General features: G+C 38.3%; 1 protein-coding gene across 7 annotated transcripts; it reads right to left on the reverse strand.

Annotated features, from left to right (window-relative positions):
• Positions 1-135: 135 nt before the first annotated feature.
• On the reverse strand, positions 136-12,143 carry exoc1 (exocyst complex component 1). Of its 7 annotated transcripts, XM_032572718.1 has the most exons (21): positions 12,060-12,143; positions 10,622-10,753; positions 10,413-10,543; positions 10,178-10,337; positions 9,888-9,905; positions 8,494-8,681; positions 8,170-8,397; positions 7,948-8,080; positions 7,452-7,561; positions 6,282-6,350; positions 5,606-5,755; positions 4,797-4,905; positions 4,187-4,231; positions 3,680-3,843; positions 2,853-2,966; positions 2,546-2,625; positions 1,501-1,729; positions 1,211-1,394; positions 921-1,120; positions 647-841; positions 136-564 (listed from the first exon to the last, which is right to left on the reverse strand). In XM_032572718.1, the coding sequence occupies exons 2-21, from the start codon at positions 10,743-10,745 to the stop codon at positions 412-414; spliced, it is 2,784 nt and encodes a 927-aa protein (XP_032428609.1). In that variant the 5' UTR covers positions 10,746-10,753; positions 12,060-12,143; the 3' UTR covers positions 136-411. The 7 variants fall into 7 exon arrangements, with proteins under 7 accessions (XP_032428609.1, XP_032428610.1, XP_032428612.1 ...); XM_032572719.1 differs by lacking the exon at positions 9,888-9,905; XM_032572721.1 differs by lacking the exon at positions 6,282-6,350.
• Positions 12,144-18,700: the final 6,557 nt, after the last annotated feature.

The following is an 18,700-nucleotide window of genomic DNA, read 5'->3' on the forward strand; positions in this document are numbered from 1 at the left end:
TCATAGCTCTTACTCAAGCATACTTGTTCTACTTTCCATTCGCAATATGGCGGACCTGCTCTTAAGCCCTAAGGGGCCAACAAAAACGGCGCAGGGTGTATCCTTCTATGTCTATGATGAAACTTTGACACATCATTTCAGGGAAGCTTCAAGTGCAAATTTATTTTGTACATATTGCATGGTGAAATAAAAATGTGACAAACAATTTAGTGTGTATGGAAGAACTGCTTAAGGAACATACAGGCACACAAGTAGTGCTGCAATATCTGCGTAACCGCTCATCGTGCAACTCACTTTTAATAAAACAGTCACTCACATGAAATGTTCATACTTCAAGCACAATAGTTAATGAATATTCAGCCAAAAGCGAGGCAGTAGTGAATCATCAGAGAACAGTTTTCAGCAGGCAAACTAATGGGACTGGGCAATGCTGGAGAAATACTCCAACATGTCTTGGATGGTGAACTCCATGGTGATCCCAGAACCAGGATAACACCTCCCTATCAAACCTTCAAAGTGCTTATACTGACGGATAAACTCATCTTGCATGGAGTGCCACACCACCTGGTGGAGGAGACGAGAAAGTGCAGCATTTTAGAAGTAGCAGGATGGACGTTAAAATCTCACAACGCTGAACGTTTCTCACCTGCAGCAAACTTTCTTCCTCACACAGATGTTTGTCCACCTTTTTGTAAAGGTTGTCCAGACCCTTTTTCACCTCCTTGCCGGGATACTCTTTGATGACCTTGCGCAGCTCCTGCTTGTTGAAAGCCAGCTGGTAGCTCACCTCTTCCTCACGTACGCCCTGAGCCACACGTGCCTCAACCCCTTCAAAGAAATGCTGCGAGAGAGACGACACCTTACCCACTATAACATCTCTGGGCATGTACATCTGTGTAGAACTGGAAGGTAATTCTTACATTGAGCTTCTCCAGTGGCTGACCAAGGGAGTTGATTACATAAGACTGCAGGTGGTCTGTGTATTTGTGCTTGGCCTCGCGTCTCTCTGCGTCCAGGCAGGAAATCTTTAGGCGCGATAACGTAGAAAAGATGTGGTGGAAGTTTTCCATCATGACGACGTCCCGGGGCGTTTTCTGGCTTTCGCTGGCAACTTTCTCCACTGAAAAGACAGCTAATGTTAGATATTCTGCTTCCAGACATTACAAGGAGATTTTTTTATTTTTATTTTAAATGCCACCAGAAGCCTGACCATTCATGAAAACAGCTCTGATCAGCTTCACATAGGCTTTATCCAGGTCCCCTCTGCGCTCTGCGTTACGGAAGATCGTCTCAGCCAGTTCTGCAAACTCCTCGAATCTTGTGACAAAAGGCAGGATCCCAACTTTGCTTTTCTTCGAAATCTTCACTTCTTCCATCTGTTTAATCTGACCTGACTGTATCAAGAACACAGATTTCAACTTGCTACAGCCATTCAATAAAAAAAATAAAATAAATAAGAAAAAGACTGGACTGTTCCTGCCTAGGACAGACTTTACTCACAATGCATTTGTCAAAGTTCCTCTTTACGGTGACCAGCACATTTCCCAGGGTGGTGCTGAGGAAAGAGGCTGGATCAACGTTCTCAGCTGTCCACACGTGGTGACTCATCTTCACCAGCATGTACAGTGAGTGGAAGCTGTCGATCTTGTCGCCCAGGGCGATCAGGCTGTTGAGTTCGGGTTCGATGCTCTGGAAGATTTTATTCATCATCAGCCGAACCATGTCTTTCCTTTAATCACAAACGGAAAAGTTTGAATTAACTTCATTTGACTCCCCTCCCCCCCGTTTCAATATATACATAGTAAAGGGACAGTTTTATGTATTTTTCAAGGACATAGTGTCATTTTATAGCTCAATCAAGTAATCATGTTACCTTCAGTTGTTATAAAAATTCTGTATATATCACATATGACTTAGAAGAAATTTCAGTTTGTAATTTAACGCCTTGGATTTGGGCCTCTGTCTCTTTAAAAGTCTGCCTTCAGGAAGTCATCATAACAGCGATCCTCTATTAACGCTTTACCAATGTTTTTAACCAGCACCGCACTGAGAAGTAGCTCCTATAATGAGTTCAGCAGATCCACAGTTCCATCAGCTGTTTGCTAATTGCCTCTGGCTAGTCTGAAGGAGCTGAGTGGGAGAGGTGCTAGGGAGGGCAGCTCTGTGAGGCTTAAGCTCAGAAACTGCAGCTTTAAGGAGAGACTGCGGCTCGAAGGTGGAGCTAAGTCCAGCCATGAATGGTTGCCATGCATGAAGGAATCAAAACAACACTCCAGGTATGATTTTGATGAGGGAATAACATTATAACATGATGTAAAGCTAAAAAAAAAGTCGCTTTTGCCTAATACTGCCACTGTAATATTTACTTCCCTTAACACATCTTATGACAAATACAAACAAAATAAACAAAATTCCTTGAGAAATATGGAGTGGGAAGAAAAAGAAAGTTCTCACTATCTGCCTCCCTGCTACAAAACAACAAAAATGAAATATAATAACAAAGGATTGATGGTATTTTTTACTACAAGCATGTCAAAGTACTCACTCAGATGATACGGAGTGTCGGTGGTCAGCCTGGGGAGGCATTCTTGACGGGACGCTTCCATCCGCCTCTTCTGTTTCAGGCTGACAGGACGAACAGAAATAAAACAATGACAAGTCTTATTAAGCGTCTAGTGACAAGTAATCGAATGCTGCTGTCACTATCGAATGGCTATATCCGCTACTGCAATATTTTCTGTTTTGAGAGGAGATGCAGGTCCTGGCATGAGGCATGAATGCTGCCGTTGGCTTTAATTAACATCATTCATTTGGATGTATGAGCAGTTTGTCTCGTGTGGTATCACACGTACCTGTGCGAGAGGCGGCAAAACGGTCTGGTGCTGCTGCAGTTTAAAGAACTTGCTGATGAAGTCTTGTTCTGCGAGACACAGAGGCTCCAGCTCACTGAGGACCTGCTCAAATATCTGCAAAAACAACCACACTCCATTTAATACAAGTACAAAGCAAGACGCACACAATAAATGAATGAAAGAAAGTACACTTCGCTTTAATCTATGTAAATACTGCCTCAGAAATGACAAGTTACTAGTTCAATTAGTCTTTTTTTTGTCCTTGTTTAGGGCTGCAACTAACAATTATTTTAGTAAACAATTGTACTATCGATTATTCCGATGATTAATCAATTAGTCCAATTAAAAAATTGGCACATAATAATGTTAATGACCAGATAGCAAAAGGTGCTTAATTAAATTTTTTTTTCTTTACAGAATTTGAACCAAGTGAAGCAACTGGTGCATTTTTTACTGATTGTACCTTTAGAGTTCTGGGTAGAACATATTTACAGGCAGTTTTTTTGCTTTTTTAATAAAATTTAGATATTTTTTTTTAGTACAGCTTTGGCTTAATCACTGCTCTGAATATTTTGTTATTTCAGCAAATGAAAATTTCTCGAGTCAACTAATTAATAGCTTACTTAATTTGTTGACGATTCTTTTAAATAATCAATTAATCGCAATTTATTTGATTAATCATTTCAGGCCTATTATTGTTAAATAAATTATGTATTTTATCTTCATTTAAACTGCAGTTGTTTAAATTACCTCCAGGAAGAACCAGCTAATTTTCTCCCCCCGCCCACAAGCTTTTTCCTGTTAAAGACTGAAAAATGCACCATCACCTTATCAAACTTGGTTCTGTCGGCCACATCCATGTCGGAGGCAGACATGTTGCCCATGTCCAGCAGGGAGGAAGACTGAGATCGGCGGCTGTTGGAGCCCTGAACAGTCAGCTTGTTCAGGCTGGAGGTGGAGCCCGTAAGCTTCCCAGAGCTGCCATGCAGGCCTGACGCAGCATGGTCAACACAATACGGCGTAAGTCGGTGTTTAGCAAACAAATTTCCAATCTTGAGTGCTACACATTTGTTTTTAAAATGCACACCTGAAGCAGCAATTATTTTAACACAAAGTGTCATTTTGTTGGGTCCTTTTGGCACCAACCACAGAATTATAAAGTGCGTTAAACGACTAAACAGCATAGAGAGGCTTCAACACAAACCAAGCAATTACACTGTGAGGTAATGGACTGTATTAGGTGGAGTGTGAAGATAGGATTTTTTTTTTTCTTTTAGTGCGGCGATTAAAAGCACACATTGTAACAGACAGCTCAATCCAAATCTCATACTTACTTTCCGTTTCCTGTTTGAGCGCACTCTCTTTCCGAGGAAGCGTGGCTGCAGCCGGTTAGAAAGGCAGGCATCAAAGACAGACACAGGTTAGGCTTAAAACATGCAGCATGGGACAGAGGAGGGCTAGGTGTTAGCTGTACCACTTCATGTTAACGCTCACAAACTACTGCAGTAGTTCAGACAAACCTTTTGAAAACAAATTCTTGTTTTCAGAGGCAAAAAAAAAAGAAGCTAATACAGAGCGCAGGAAGCAGAGATGTACATTTCTGTCAAACATCAAAATTCAACCGAGGGTCCTATGCAGATATTAAATATTCAGAGCTGAGCATGAAAAGAGCCTGTGCAAAGGAAAAAGAAGACATTATTAAAAGATAAAACACAAAGCAAGACTTTGCTGGGACGGCAGGTATGAGTTGGTGAAATATACTTTGAAAACAGAACTTGTGCGGAAAAAGCTCTAAGAGAGTGAGGCGTAGCTTGTTTCTGTCACATTCATTTGTTGACTAAATGATAAGAAGAGACTTCCTCTCACACACAAGTTAATGTACTGCAGAACCGAGGCGTGCTTTATGTCACCATTCAGACTGTGAAGGGAAGTAGAAGCTCTTACCAAACTTGCCCTTTGCTTCCTTGGATGTACCCGCCATCTTTATTTTGGCAACTTCGAAGAAGTCTTTGATTTCCCGCTCGTACAGTCGGTTCATGTAATCGACATAAGTCTGAAAGGAAAAATGTCACTAACTTAATATGCTATAGTTGTACTGTATGACATAATACAGCAAAAATGACAGCTTCACGGTATTTACACAAAACCTGAAAACAAAAGTGTGATCTTAGTGCTTTTATTTCAAGCAGAAATGCAAGTTATTCATACTGCTGCTAAAATAATATGACAATAAAATAAGAGCTACAGTGCTGTTTTGAACATTTATTTAATCTTATTTTATAAGTAGACTTCAGTAGATTTAGAATAAGTATCTGAAGACTTTTGTAGTACTTACTATTTTCTCTGATTAAACAATGGAGAAAATAGTAAAAATCAAGAAGCACACTAAAAAAACATGTTTCCATAACTCATGGTTTTTAAATATTTATGTAAAAAAAAATCTAAACATTAAGTCAAGTGAGGTATAACAGCTGGACATGCAGACAGGAATAGTTTTCTGTGGTAAGATAAGTCACGGAGTCATGGTAGTTATGTGGCTACCATAAACATGTCTATTTCCTGGAGTAAAATGAATGCTCCCAATCCCATGAGCACTGGACTAAATGTTGAACTTTGTGTTGGAAGTATAATGCTTTTGGAAAGTCTCACTGCCATCATTTTTAAAATGTTCAACATCATCAAACTATCGAGTTAAATTTTTGATGCTTATATCCACAATTGACGACATGGGTGTGCTATGAATGTGAACTGACCCTCGACAGGCCTTCGTACTTCTCCCTGTGGGTGTTCTTCAGCCACTCCATCAGCTTGGCGTAGCGTAGCAGGTCCCTGTGGAGGGGGCTGTGTTTGGGCAGGGTCAGTTCTGCCGTGTTCTGAGACAAGGTGGAGCTCTGATCGTGCCCCTGAGGAAAGGATCAGTGAAAAACAAACAAAAACACCCCGTTAAAAGTGTATGGTCTCATTTTTTAGACCCATTTTAGCCTCACGCCGATTGATTTGAATCCCAAACTTTTGGACTCATAACTTTCCAAGTGTTAAACTCTAATGGGCCTCATCTCTGCTTCTGTCTATTAGCATTTTTGTTCTACATTGTTTTTCACTGCTGGACATGCACACGGAGCATAAAACAGGCATAGCATTTTATGACATGAGCTCATCGCAAGTAAGCTAATGTGAGCACCCAAACATGAAAAGTCCTCAGCCAAGTCAGTTGGTAAGAGGGGAGGAAAATGGACCGAGCCTCTTTAGCTTTGAGATCAGATGGGAGATGTTAAGGAGTTAGAAAAACACTCCATGCAACAGCCGATGTTCTGTGGAGGGGAAAGCCTGGAATCTCATGGAAACTGGAGTGGATTATGAGGCGCCAAACATTAGCAAGAGGGCAAGTAGTTCGGGGGCGAGGGGTTGGGTTGCCGTGAGGGTACTCACTGGAAGTGACAGACAGGAAGACCTATAATACTGAGGGATGGTCATTTTGAAGTAACTGAAGTGGTTGAACTGACACAGAGACAGAGAGCAGAGTGGAATGATTCAAAGTGAGCAAAACACAGAGGCAAGAACAGGCTGGAAAAAACACAGGAAGCTCAGGAAGAGCGTGCTCGCTAAACAGGAAGTTCATGAGCAGCGGAGAAAAGCCTGGAAACAGAGCAGCTGGGGTGGGTCTGTGGTTTCACGGCTCAAACACACACAGGGTGGATGTGAAGGAAACCACAAAGTTTTAAACTTTTATTCCCACAATTTTGCTAATAGCTATGTTTGCTTTTGTGTTTAAATATGTCAAAGAATGAGGAAAGGAATGCATCTGAAGTTATATTTTGGGATTGTCAGGTCTACTATGAAATGCCTTTGAGAAGTATCCATAACATTTGAACTTTTTCACATATTGCCACATTATAACCAAAAACTTAAATGTACTTTAAAGAAATTGTATGTGTTAAACCAAAACAAAGTTGTGTAAAATCACAAACAGGAAGGAAATCATACATGTTTCTCAATATGTTTTTCAAATAAAAATCTGAAAGTTGAGGTGTGCATTTCTAGTACGTTCCTTAAATCTAGAGTGTGTAGCTGTTATAAAAATATATATATTTTATATATTTGTTAAAAATGTCACTCGTCGTCCAGTGCCAACTAGAAACAGCCAATCGGGACCAGGAGGCGGGTCTTAGCGCTGTTAATCTCCTCCTGTATGATGTTCATAGATGATCTGTATCTGAACACAGATCATCTATGAACGTGAATTTTCAGGACCACACATCAGATTTTCATTTGCAAAAACATTTGAAAACAGTTATCCACCATTTCATCTTGGTCTATCACAAAAAATGTTAACAAAATACATTAAAACTTGTAGTGGTGATGTGATACTTTTAAAGGTGCATTGTCATGTCCTCGTCAGGCATTTTTCACATAACCTGCAGGTTTATTTCCCAATTCCCTTTCTTTGCCTGTCAGATTAGATTTTAAATATATATATCACAAAATAAAACCTTAACTTAAAGGAATAATTCTGAGTAGTCACATGATGTGCACCATTTACTGAATGTCAATCAACAGAACGCTCTGATGGCGATGTCAAAATGACACTGAGGCTGTTACCTGGTGAACAAACACATTATTGAGATGATTGGTGAGGCGACGAGCAAATGTATCTCTCAGCTCAGCGAACAGCTTCTGCTGCTGGTTAACGGCCGCCAGCTGCTCATGGCCTGGAGGAAGAAAATACCAAAAATTACAACTGATTACATAAAAAACAAAACGACAACTAAACCCGACGTAATCAGCAATAAATCGATTAATCGCATGGTAAATTAAAACGAGTTCCATAATTTTACTTTGTATGATTGACTTTTCTCCTGGTTATTTATTTTGGATGTTTAAAAATGTTTTCCAGTTTCAGTCTTAAATGTTTAACAGTTAAAATGTTTGTTGACCTTTGAGAGGGTGTGCTTGCGTTAATGAATGAAAAATTGTCTGAAACAACAATATTATCGTTTATCACAATAACGTCTGGAGCAATTTTCCATCCAGAAATTGTTAACGCGACAGACGTAACAACCACTAGATGGTTTTCTAGTGTTTAATGGTCACTGACCTGGCCGTAGAGCCACATTCATGCACTGCAGCAGAGCTTCAGAGGCACTGATGCACGCCTCTATACCTCTAGGCGAGGTCAGGTCTCCCTCCTGCAAGGCCCTGATGTGTCCCTTTGACAAGTCCATGTAGTTCTGCAAAAGGATAATCAGATTTCTCCATTAAAACACTTAATAACTTTTAGTCAGAGGGAAAACAACAACAACAAAAAAAAACGCCTCACCACTAAAAACTGGATCTCGTCCAGCAGCTTGCCGTTGTTGGTGTTGCTAATCTGAATGAGGCGGTTGCTCTGAGAGATCTGGTCCATCTGGTCCTTGACGCTCTGCAGCATCTCCTCGTAGCTGCTCAGCTTCCCCTCGATGGTGTCCACCTCGGCCAGAGCCTCGTCCAGGAGCTGCATCAGGATGTTCACCTGCTTCTCCGATGCCATGATGGACTGAATGTTGGCCTTGGAGTAAAAAGAGATAAGACTCAGTAAACAAAACAAACAAACATTATTCTGGATTTTTGTGTCATGACTCTATCAGAAAGTAAATTTGCTCACCCCGTCTAAAACCTGCAGCTCCTTAAAGAGCTTCTCCGCGAAAGCTTCCGCGTTGGAGACGGCGAACTCGCACATCTCCATCATGCTCTCGATGTCCTGCTCCTCACGCGCGCTGAGCTCCTGGTACTCTTCCAGGGCGTCTTCGTCACCTCCTGCAACGCTCTGACTCTCACCGCTCGGCACCGACTCTAAAAAAAAAAAAAAAAAAAAAAAAAAAAAAGCTCATGAAACAAAAGTGACATGAAATCCAAAGAAACAAGGATCAAATTTTGTAAAAATTGGGTATTTTGGAAGTCGTACGTTTCAAATTTCTATACAGCAAAACCACAATAAAGGTCATTTTGAATAGAAGGAAGTGCTATTCTGAAGGATTTTTTGTTTTATCCAGACTGTAGCTTGGTTGGATATTTTTCCAACCACTGATGAAAATGTAGGGTTAAGGGGAAAGCAAAATTTGGTAGTAGCATGAAGAAAGGTTGAAAATGTTCTCATAGCTTTTAAACTCTTCCACATTTTGTCACTTTACAACCACAAACTTCAATATATTTTATCTTGATTTCATGCAATAGAGCAACAGAAAGTAGAAAATGATACAGCACCTAGTTTGGTATTAACATTACGAAACAAAAACAAAAGCATGCACTTATTGGAGAAGTGACGGGAAAAGTCTCGCCCTAAATCCAACTGGAAATCTGTAACCACATGTTTACAGATGCTCTGCATCCAGTCGGACTGAGCTTGAGATATTTTAAGAAAAATCAGCAAATATTTCAGTCTTCAAAATTGCTAAGGTAACAAAAACATATCCCAGTAAATGTGAATCTACAATAAGGTGTTGAGAAAGTGGACTTTCTCAACACTAAAGTAATTAGTTGTAATGAACTATACCTTTTTTTATTAATTTTGAAAACCATGTTTGTTTGTTTTTTGCTTCCATTTAAGAAATCATGCTCTACTTTGTGTTTGTCACTAAATTCCCAATAAAATGCAGTAAAGTTTGTGATGGAAATGGGACAAATCAAGGAAAAGTTTAAGTCCTACGAATATTTTTGGCAAGGCACTTTATACACTCAAATAATAAACTGAAAAAAGTCAGGATAAACTAAACATACAATGCATGAAACCACTAAAGATTCTAATAATTAAGGTGAAATAGCAAAAAAAAAAAAAAAAAAGGCTGAAAGTAATTAAAAATGAAATTTTTTATATAAAGAATTTATATATATATTAAAAAAAAATAAGAATAAACAAAAATAAAAGCCTTCCATGTTTAGTTACACACTTCATGTTACTGGAGCTATAAGACGGTGAAGGTCTCTGATGAGGATGATGGTTTGACGTTATGAAGAATACAGTGGAAAGAAATGAGGAAGGGGAAATTTAGTCCTACCAACCTTCCGCTTTAGGAAGTTCTGGCCAGAGAAGTTTAAGAGGAAAAAAGTGAGAATAAAGAAGAATTTAACATGTAAAATAAACATAAATCGAGACACAAGGAAGATTTATTAAGCATGCTACAAATAAAGAGACTCAACCGTAATCCAGAAAAGTTGTCCCCTTTTGTTAAAACTGAAGAGGCAGACTGAATTTTAACTTAAAGCAATCATCTTGGGAGAAAGATGCAACTTTAAAGAAATATAATTCATATCACCAAAAGGGGAATGCAGTCCCAGAGTGGCTAACAAACCTTCAAGAAGCTGAGAACTGACATTGACAAACTCCAGCTTCTTCCTCAGATAACGCTGGTTCAGCTTCCAAATACAGGAAATGAAGGAGTTCTTCTCTGCTGTGCTGCTAGCCAACCACTTGTAGACCTTCTCGAAATGGAGATCAAACTCAGGATTCTCCTGAAACGTAACACAAAGTACGTTACGTCTGACTCCATGACATTTGAGCACAGTAGGACGAGAGCAGAATCTGACCTTGCTTGCATCTTTAGCATCCACTACTGTCAGGTCTCGGAGTTCCCACGCCTGCTGCCTCTTGTAGAAGTCGCCTTTGTCAGATTTTTTCACTTTAACCACTTTAACTTGTACAGGCCTTTCCGTGGTGACTGGGAGAACACATTTGATTTATTATAAACATGTAGTATTTCTTATATTAATTCATTACTCACAGATGGTTCTCGTACCTGTGGCGCACAGGAAGCAGTTTTTCTTTTTCTTTCCTGCCTTGCAGACGTTTACTATCCCGAGGAGACGCTCATCGTTGGGCGTGAAGATGTCCCTCTGGAGAGCGTGCTTGATGGCTGTCATGGTGGATGCTGTCATACAGAAAAATAAAATCGTTACTAGGAACCACTGTGTCCATCAATACAAGCCCTCGAGTTTTATACACAACACATGCAGCTGATTGGCCCTGAGGAGTAAAACATAGCAATAAGCCACGACTGCGAGAACATTCTGACCACGTCAGAACAACATCAATGACACACAGCGAAGGAGAAACCAAAGGACAGAGTAGGAACACACACACATCAAAACTTTAACGCTGCCACATGTTTAATTTGTAATTCAAATCCCCCTTTACTATGCTTAGCATTATTAGAAATAATCAACAAATTAATTGGCCTGAGATCAGATTTGAACAATCTGTGGAAAGTCAAATGCTAATGAAATTGAGGTTTTCTCTTCCTAATCGTTAACGCATGAGTGCGGACAATTTTGCAATAGCTTTATTTTCTGATTGGGTGCAAGTATTACTTCATAACTTCTTTTATGTGTAATCCTTAGAAGCAACATTTAAATTGGTCGAAACCAGAACCTCTCAAACCAGTCTTGGCCAGTAAAAGCCTGACTGCTTCATCTTTAAAGGTTATGTTTCGCATCATAATAAAAAGGACTTAGAATGTTAGAACATAGATTACCAAAAATGAATTGTATTCAATTCAATAACATCTTTTTAATCCTTAAGAAAAACCGCTGGTGTAGTTATTCTCCTGCTTGTGTTGCATTGGATCTGAACATGCCATCCTGTTGAATAACTACGCTTTATTTTACATGCATTCCTCTTTGCACAGTGAGCCACGAATCCAGTCCCCAGAAAAGAGTCAACCTTCTTTATTAGTTTGTCCAGCTTTCATAAGTCACTGGCTCTGATGTTGCTTCCCCGCCCATTTCAATGTTTCTGTTCTCTTCTTGAATTCAGGAAATTATCAGCTATAAATACTAGTTAGGGATTAATTGGATGTATCCTGCATTAGGAGTTTGATACTTTTCCGCTACCTTGTATTATGTTATCAGAAAAAAGCTCAGACTATTGGCACAACAAAGTACGCAGGAAGAAATAAAAAAGAAGATTAAAAAAAACGATAATTCAAAACCTATTTAAATTTGCTTTTAGCACAAAAGCTCTACTAATAACAACAACACAGCTCCTGTCTTCTCTGCTAATGTTTCGGGTTAGCTCTACTGAGCTAACTGCGGTTAGCATCTGCTGCGCAGCTTGCAGACACAGAGCAAAAAGCACGTCAACTTCAACGACAGAGTAACTAGAGTCCCTTCAAATTTGTCGAGCAAAATACCATATTTCAGACCTTTTAAAGAATAAAAACTAAACGCAATGGTTACCTTATTTTTTATCAACCCACCAGCCCATCAAAGCACCGCCCTCTCACTTCCTGGTTGTCGAGCTGAGCCGTCACGTGACGCCCTCCAATCCAAAACCACTCCCACTGACACCATCCTTCCTCATCTTTATTTAACTAATAGAAACTAAGGGTTAAGAAAAAACGTTAGTCTTTGTATTAACCAATGATTCTTAAGGATGATCCTAAGATTCTAACTTTAGAGGGCATCGTTTCTAATCTTGTCCAGCAAAACAGCTTTTACATAATATTAATATTAAACATATTCTTCTTTTATTGGCAGGAGCTTCTTAGTATTAGCAACAAAAACAGCTAAACAATATATAAAATCATTGGTGCTCCAGTTTCAGCACCCCCTATAACTGCAGTAAAATAACTGTAACTAAATCATGTTGCTGTCAATTGATACTTACCATACCAGCTTTATTCATAGAGTTCTTTGAACACCTGCAAGACCAAAGTGCTGTACACAAAAGTAATGAAACAGCAGACCCAGGCCCACTTGCCCAAACTTTGTCATATCTACAGTGAGAGCAATAATGAAAAAAAGGCTAAATGAACAAGACTGGATCAGAGCATGTTCATTTTGTTTTGATTGGTTATTAAAGCCTAATAAATTAAGCATGGATTCACATAGGCAGGATTTTGGTAAAGCATAATTTAATCCAATCAGAGAAGAAAACATACAGAGCAGACTAATGAAAATAAATAACTGAACATGGTCACATTAAATCCTTCTTTCAGGACATCATTCATGCAACATTCTGCTTCTTTCTTCAAGTGAATGAAGTTTTACATTTCTGTGTCAAATCTGGGATCTCCTGATGTTGATAGGTAATCATATGACATAAAGTCCACGCTACATCAAACTAACACGATCTTTTCATAACACCAGGTGGCATTGTTAATCCACAAAATTGTTAGTATTTCCAGAAATAGTTTGGTTTATTCCCTGCTACATGTCTGTGTATGTGTGCTGTTGATGTTCAACCTATACATCATGTTTTTTAAGTATGATGTATGTCTAAAATGCTACAGCTGTTTCAAGTTTGTTTCAAAGTCCACAGGACAGGAAGAGTCAACCAAGTGTCAACACACTGAGTCATACGTGTGATGTAGATGGAAATAAGGGATTAACCAGTGATCTGCACACAATGCCTTGAGGTGCAACTTCTGTGTTTGAAGTTATTGTGCAGAGACATTGTTGGATTTCCCAGCTGCTCAATGTGTCATGCTCTGTCACGCATAGTTAAAGTCACGGTCTCGTCCTGGGTGTGATGCTGGCTTACGAACAAGGTACCACAGTGGAGATGTTTCAAAACAGGGGAAGTATTTATTCCACTTTCTTTACTTGCCATGTAGAGTGATCTTAGATGTCCACGCTGCAACTACAAAGATCATGCATTAATAATCCAAGCACTATAGCATCACTGAAGTGTCAAAAGGTCTCTTTGGCGTCTTTTAGCTTTAATGCGCTCCATTTATTTTCCTCCACTCCTCCTGGATGTTGAACCATAATCCAATTCATATAAGTTGTAAGTTTCACCTACATCATATGCCACCTGGTAACTGATTTATAGTGTTAATATTCGGGTAATAGGATAGGATTTCAAATCCACAGACTGTAGATCAACACATACATAAACATACATATGTATTTACTTGAACAGTTATGAAAGTAAGTTCTCTGCAAAGCTAACACTGAAAAGAAATCAAAAAAGATGACAGCTGCATCTGTTTTGGACTTCATGTTCAAATAATGGCCATTTGTTTATCTTATTAAAAGATAAAACAAATATCTTTAATACGATACTTGTTTATCTTATTAAAGATAAACAAATAAGACATTTGTTTTATCTTAGTAAAGATAAACAAATAAGATATTTGTTTATCTTTTTAAAAGATAAACAAATGATAATTTCCAGCTTAGAGAAATACAGAACATCATGAATTTCTATTTAGAAGTTCCTAGAAGCCTAAAACATTTCTGAACTTATTTTATTGGTAACGATTTATGTTTCACAGTGAAAATGAGGAAATATTCTAACTTTTAGTTGTTGTTTTTTTTTTAAACTCATTTTTGAAATATTTGTTTTTTTATTAAATCCCCGGTTGCACAATTGTTGTGATTATTGTGGAGGATTGTTTAACAAGTCCTCTTCTTTTCAGCTCGCCTCAGTGGATTTAGGGACAGTTGTGGAAGAAAGTTGATTTTGTATTTGGTGAAACCCTTCTGTGCCATATTTTTTGGGGAAAGAGTGCATTTAAGAAAGCTAATAATGACCCAATGTCCTGATTTGTCAAAGAGTTCACAGTGCCATGCACTCACACAATGTTTCAGTGGAAGAAAAATCCGGCCCACAGCATCACAGTTCCGCCAACAAACCTGCCAATGGGGATGTGATGCTTTTCCACAGATTCATATAGTATTTGTTGCTAAAAAGCTCAATCTTGGACTCATCCAAACAAACTGCTCTGACGCACTATTCCATTTAAAAATACACCAGAATTTAAAACTCCATAATTTGTGAAGTTTACTAAATATTGCTCCAAAATATTTTGTTGGTATGTAGATAGTGTCTAATTATCGCCAAGGAGAGATTTCCTAAAGTGAGTTTTTGGGATTCTTTTTTTCCCCCCCATCTTCTCAAGTCTTCTTATGGTAAGATGAGCAAATGTTAATTTCCCAGAGAAATATAAATCACCGCAACTTCTATTTGAAAGTTCCCTGAAACTCTGATTGCCTCCAGAAAGTTAAGTTTAACAATTTCAAAACCTACCTCACTTCACTTCAATTCAAAGAAATTGTGCAAAAATTCTTCCCTAATGTGGAATTTTTTTGTTTTGCTTTTATTTCAAACAACAAATAAATGTTAAAAGGGATCAGTGTCTAATTAGCTTACTACAATAAATTTAACTTACCCTTACAACAAACCTTTCCACCTCTGTCTGAGAAATAAACATCTAAACAAGCACACATTTTCTTCGCAGTGTCCAAGAGCGATTATGTGTCGACAGTGACATTCTGACACACGAGAAAATGACAACTCCAAAAAAAAAAAAAAAAACCCTTCAAACAAACTGTTTGTTGACTGGTGGAGCGAGGCAAACAGAGCAGCTCTAGCAGGTCAAGAGGTTTATCTCTCTGAATAAACCTGTCATATCACTGGGCCAGTAGACCGACGAGAGAGTCCCAGTAACCTGCATGCCAGGTGACATGTGACACATGAACAAAAGAACATTTCACTGATGTGCTGCAGCGTCAGGGGAAGGCGATTACATCTGTATAATCTACATTTGACATTCATCCAGGTGATTAAAGGCAGATAGCATTTTCTAATTTTGCTTGGAATCAGAAACATTGGAGTTGCTATCTCTGTGGCATTTTCTGCAGCCTTTATAGTATGCTGGAATAAGAGATCATCAGTGCTGTTTTAGACTTGATTTGTTAGATTTTCTGCACCTGTGTGGATATAAAAGCCTCTTCATGTAGGTTACGACAAAATAAACAGTGAGGTAAAGATGTGTGATAATATACTTAGAAAAATTATATAATGAATTTAACAGTAATTAACTCTATTTTTGGGTGAATGTTATCCATCACACCCAGGCCTAATTACTGCCAGACCTGTAAAATCAAGAAATCACTTAAACAGAACCTGGAAGACCTGAATGATGAATTCTGCTTTCTACCAGAAAGTCCTGGAGGACAACGTCAGAGAAACACTTAGTGACCTCAAACAGATAAATTATGTCTAATCACTGCAACACTTACCTAAATACAACTTTGGAGACTCATGACAGCCAGCTCCGCCTTGGTAATTACTCCAAACTACACCAAGGTAAAAAAAAAACAACAAAAAAACCCCCAGCTAAAAACACACTAGTTATATAAAATGAAATAAGTTGACATAGCCTGCAAAGCAGAACCAAACAGGTAAATAAAACAATTATTACATTTTTGAATTGATATCTGAGCGAGAAAGAGCATTAGAGGAAGAGAAATCACAGAATTAGATCACAAATATTGTTTTTCATGAAACAAATTTGTTGATACCCTTTAACAGCCTATTCAAACAATGCTTAATTTTTCCTCAAAAGTGATTTGTCCAAAGGCAATTTACGTAAACTTGCACGCCTGCAGATAACACTGGTCGTGGCAGATGGAAAAACTCTCCAGCACGCCAGGCTGTGCTGGAGAGTTTTTCCTCTCCACTGTCACCACATGCAAGCTCAGTATGAGGGATTTCTGTAAAGTCCAGGAGGAGTAAATGCTGCCTCTTGGATTTCTTTAGATAGAAATCTAATCTAATCTGATAATAACCTGAACTTAATGGACTGTGTGATAAGTAGAATCAACTGTAATGTATGTGTGATTGAACTGAACTGTGATTGACATGCTGTGAATTGGTGCTATACAAATAAACTGAATTGAATTGACTACTGGTTATCGTAAGTGCCTCTAATGGCTTGTTTATTTAATTGGGATCAATACAGTATTTTTAAATTTAAATCAAACTGAGATGAATTAAAGGGAACAAACATTAATAAGTTTGATATTTTTGTGTGTAGCGCAAATATCAAATCAGCCAATCATACAGTAGCAGATCTAGATATGTGGTTTAGAGAATTTACTGAAGTTCAAACTGAACATCAGACATGAAAGGTACATAACTTTGTTCATAGTGGGCTGGTTTGAATACTTAAGAAAGATTTGATTTCCTGTTATACAGGCCGCTAAAAGATCCTTTCTGTCCCCAACCATCTATAAATCTGTAAAGACAGTTTTCAGGTACAACAGTTTGAGTTACAACTATTATTAATTTTTCTGTATTAGTAAGGTATTTTTGAATCAAATTCAGTTTACCAGCGAGAAAGATTTCACTGTGGCTCTGTCCAGTAGCACAAACAATATCATCTTTGTGGCAGAAGACAATAGTCTGTGTTTCATCCAAGGTGTACCATGTTGGTAGCAGTATGTCACCATCATCTCTAAAAGCTATCATACTGGCCCAACATCCTTTGATTCAGCACTGGAGATAGCTTCTTTTGACATCTTCTGAGAAAAACAGATCTCTCTCTTTCCACAATATGTTTCAATAGATGAAATTCTATTTCAAGGAGGTATAAAAGTGAATCTGCCACTAACCTGTCCATGACATTTAATAAAAGACATACATTTGCTCGAAGAGTCCGTAATATATACATCTTCGGGAGTGTTGTTACTATTAGCGCTACAAATCCTATGACTTAAAAAAATTAATTTAAATGCAAATTTTTGTCAATGGACCCATCGGTCTTTGCAAAAAGTTGCTGGGGCAAAAAGATAATCATTTGCTCAAGGCAGAAATGCATACATTAGAGATGGGGTTATTTGTTATGTTAATGATTTTTATTTCCTCTTCCGTCAGCAGGACTATGTGGAGTGTCTGTGCATTGCTCGTTTGGTGTTGCCGCTCATTAACAGCGCTGTTAACAGTGTGTTTTAGCTCCATCATCAGCTATAACAGTTCTGTTATGATCTATAGTCACTCATTTCATAATGACTTTTTTATATCATAATGGATTTTTTAGTGATGGAGGGGAATCTTATTTATTTTTACATTTACGTGAACTTCTTCAATTTTTCTATTGTTCTATGGGATTTACATAAAAAAAAAACTTTATTGCATTATTGACTGTATATACCCAGCAATTTTTTCATTTATTGGTATTTCCTAGTTCGAATGTTTTGGTCCTAAAACCCCCACACGTGATTTAATAACAAACGTTTTTCATCTAAAATATCAAGTGTATTCACAAAGAGTACACTACATGAAAGGTATTGGAAATAAGTGACAGTACAACTTAATAATGATTATTTTGTACTTTACAGGTAAAGCTTCTGATCATCGGTGATCTGGCTGAATGCCCGCCTCACTTCTGTCGGTCTGCCGTAGCTTCACCACCATCATTGTGTGAATGTGTGTCTGAATTGGAAAATGACTGATTGTAGAGTGAACTGCTCTGGAGTCCTCAGACTTGCTAAATCGCTATGCAAGTGCAGGACATCTACCATTTGGCATCAAGGTGAATTTCCACCTGAATGCTTCACTCATTTCTCTCTTGGCATCCAACTGAGCACATAAAGCATTTTCCATCGCTCCAACATCATCAGGTAATAGTTTGCTACCCACAAAAAGATGTTGATTGAGTTTTTCTCACCCTACTCTTCAATCTTTAACACCAGTGAGTATTTTTTCTCAGCATGGAGATGGAAAGCGTAGGAAGACTGAACTGTTATTTCTACAAAACTGCATGTACTGTTTTCCAAGGAGATTGTCTTATGTTCCGATTTCTACTTTAGTTTTTTTCTGCAGTGCTGTATTTTCATTTCTGTATCACAATGACATGGTCTGTCACAAATTAAAAGCATAAATGTGACTCTTGTCCAATCTCTTACCATTGATCTCCCAAAATTACAATTTACAGTACTTGTCATCAAAACTTTAGCCTTGGTTTATGACAGAATTTCCCTCCGGACGGCTCTGCCATATTGACAACATGACTAATCAATCTGACTGTCATATCCTTACACAATGAAACAAAGACATGCCATTCTGAGGCACTGGCATGTTTTATGAC

This window comes from Xiphophorus hellerii, chromosome 9, assembly GCF_003331165.1.
Source record: "Xiphophorus hellerii strain 12219 chromosome 9, Xiphophorus_hellerii-4.1, whole genome shotgun sequence".
Lineage (NCBI taxonomy): Eukaryota > Metazoa > Chordata > Actinopteri > Cyprinodontiformes > Poeciliidae > Xiphophorus > Xiphophorus hellerii.

Bases quoted from the DNA above. Each gene is read 5' to 3' on its own strand.
- exoc1 (XM_032572718.1), bottom strand. From the start codon at position 10,745: ATGACAGCCATCAAGCACGCTCTCCAGAGGGACATCTTCACGCCCAAC. The intron at 10,338-10,412 runs GTCAGATTCTGC...GTTACGTTTCAG, and splicing joins ATGCTAAAGATGCAAGCAAG to GAGAATCCTGAGTTTGATCT. The intron at 1,395-1,500 runs GTGAGTAAAGTC...TTCTTGATACAG, and splicing joins GGAACTTTGACAAATGCATT to TCAGGTCAGATTAAACAGAT.